A 2,752-nucleotide genomic window follows, 5' to 3' on the forward strand; every position below is an offset into this window, starting at 1 on the left:
AAGAAAACAAAATAAAGAAAGGTCCCTCACATATAAGAGGAACTGGAGGTGTTAAGTGTTACTTTCATCCCGAAACGGATATGAGGTAAATGTAACACGAAAAGAAATAACCGTAAGAAAAGAGTGTTGGAACTATTGCCAACATCCCGTTGGGACTCATACAAATAATAAATAGCAACAAAGAAAAAGACGATAAGACAGAAATTGAAAGGAAAAGAGAGAGTAACAGATAAACTGCACCATCCCGTTAGATGGCGCCAGCAATCATGCCATAAACAAATCAAAATACAAAATGGAGAAGGAACGCGGGTGTCAAAAATATGAATTGGGGGTAATGGGAAACGGGAAGGAAAAAAAAAAAGAACATCATTCAATAAGGGGCTTTGCTGAGAGTCTTGGTTAAAAAAAAATAAAAAAACAAAAAGGAATAGCACCGTTAAACAGAACGAATCGTCCCTAATATCCGTCTATTCTTTTTTTGTCAACCCCCCCCAAAAAAAGATATTCAGTCACTACACCTTTTCCGAGATTTTAAAAGAATAAATAATACATATGTATGTATTTATTTATTCTTTCCTCTCTTGACTCTTTGTTTTATTAATGAACACTATCAAAGGCAATTGCGACCTTTTTTTCTCTTTTATTTTTTTTGTTGCTTCGACACTCAAATGGGTCTTACCTCTCTCCCCTCTGGCGATATAAAGTGCCCGTTAAAACAAAAGAGAGGAGGAGGGGAGGGAATAAATACAAAGAGCAAAATCTACACACATTCATTAGCAATACACGATGGAAGGAAAAAAAAAAGCACGCAACTTCATCAACAAATGATAACACCAATTCAAGCAACCACTGTAGGTTTTACTCGCCGTCAACGAAACGGACATCCTTCTTTCCATACTTTTCACGTCTTCTTTGAATGGTTCGATGGAGGAAACTTTTCAACGCAGTCCTTATGGCGCTCTCGGCCTTTTCCACACTTATTCCCATGTCTTTAAGCAAATCATCTTGCTTGTAACCCATAGATCCCTCATTTCCAGCACATGGAAGAGAAATCTCCTGGTGTTTAGTTGTCATGAGTTTTTGCGGTTGCGGCCGTCCCGGATGGTCAACAGAAAATTGTTCAGCAAAGCAGATATCACCAATTGATACGACAACAGAGGCAGGAGGTGTAATGTACTGCACCCGATTGCTTAGCACCCAATAACTCAGAACCTCATCCATGGGGTATGATTTCACTTCATCAAGTAATTGAGGGGGTGGTGTGCCCTCAAAGAGAGCGAGCGCATACCTGCCAGTGCGAACCGCACCATCCTCAGGAAACATCTTCAACAACGTCCAACCCACTTGCTCGACAAGAAGTTGTCTGCCTTCGTATTTTGGTATGGTGTCCAAGTTTGTTATTCTCAATAGATACTTTTCAGCAACGGTAAAAGGGTGCGCCTTCACCATCCTTATTGCTTTGATGGGGTCATCGAAGTGTGGTGCACCAACATCCGACGACCAGCGAAATTTTTTGGTGTATGCTATGTTATTATGACCATTTATGTTGATGGATGTAACGACAACGTAAAGAGCTTCCCTTGTGCACATACCATGTACAGCCTCCGTGAGAATAAAGAAACCACGATTGGGGTCGTACGGCACAATGCTGCTGAAGTCCCGAAAGGATTGTGACCTTTGCTGGCCAAATGCCCTCATGGGTTCACCAATATCAGTATAATGAAACGACTTGCTGGTGTCAAGTGCTTCGCGTACAGAAAACAACTCCACTTCTCCATTCGATAGCGGAGGCTCTCCGGGGTACTCAAAGGACGGTGCGTTCGGGTCAGAACCGACACACCATGAAATAAATCCACATGGATGACATTCGGCACGTGACTTCAACGGTTGCAGAAGCTTGTCGTAAAGTGCTGCTGCATCAAACTTTCCCTCTGCGACTGCATGTTGGCGCTGTTTGGAGCTCCTGTACGATGTAAGAATGGAGGTGGGGCCTGAGAGCCTGTCAACATGCACCGACCGCGCTTCGGGTTCTCGGGGATCGCCTAATCGGATGCGTGAAAGGAAGTTTCCGACCGGTGCTAGCGTATGGATGGGAAGACTGACGTGGCCAAACGTGGTGGGGCCACATTTTGGGTTTGTAATGTATTCGATGATAACAATGGCATAAGTGTTGTTAGTAACCATAATATCATCAAATTTGATGTCAAAGGTTGGTGATGTACCATTCCCACCACTTTTCTGATAACCAATAGCATTTGGTGGTCTCATGAACAGCTCACAATCAGAGGAGTCATTCACCAGCCCCTTTGTTTGACGGCTGATATAGTTGACAAAGTAAACCAAAACGCGAGCACACAAACAGTTCGGTGGTAGTCCAACAATTTTGTTAACACGCAAATCCACAGACGCAAAAGCCTCCCTTTCACTTCCAATTTTACGAGAGCTCGGTGCATCGCCCTCACTGCGGAGACCAAGCAAAACACAAGCAGATAGAGGTGAGACTCTCTCCTCCACTGGAAACCTCTGCGACCCCGAGCCACCAGTAATTTTGTCCCCATTTCCATCGTTTTTGCGACCGCGGTTACGCGTACCCGAGGCACCATTGGTTTTGGTGTAGGAACGTTCACCTTTCGAGGAAACACAACCTCCATTTGATTGACATGTCACGGCACCGGTATGATCCCTACCATCCCTTCCGTCCATACCGCCACGTCGAAACCGCCTCAATGTTGCAGTTGCGTTCTGAGGATCT

At 44.2% G+C, this 2,752-nt stretch overlaps 1 protein-coding gene across 1 annotated transcript; it reads right to left on the reverse strand.

Moving 5' to 3' along the window:
• Positions 1-858: 858 nt before the first annotated feature.
• On the reverse strand, positions 859-2,703 carry TEOVI_000503200 (uncharacterized protein; the record flags this gene model as incomplete). Its single annotated transcript, XM_067220369.1, has 1 exon — positions 859-2,703. The coding sequence occupies one exon, from the start codon at positions 2,701-2,703 to the stop codon at positions 859-861; it is 1,845 nt and encodes a 614-aa protein (XP_067076470.1).
• Positions 2,704-2,752: the final 49 nt, after the last annotated feature.

The sequence above is a fragment of the Trypanosoma equiperdum genome, assembly GCF_001457755.1.
Source record: "Trypanosoma equiperdum strain OVI genome assembly, contig: ctg_1131, whole genome shotgun sequence".
Lineage (NCBI taxonomy): Eukaryota > Euglenozoa > Kinetoplastea > Trypanosomatida > Trypanosomatidae > Trypanosoma > Trypanosoma equiperdum.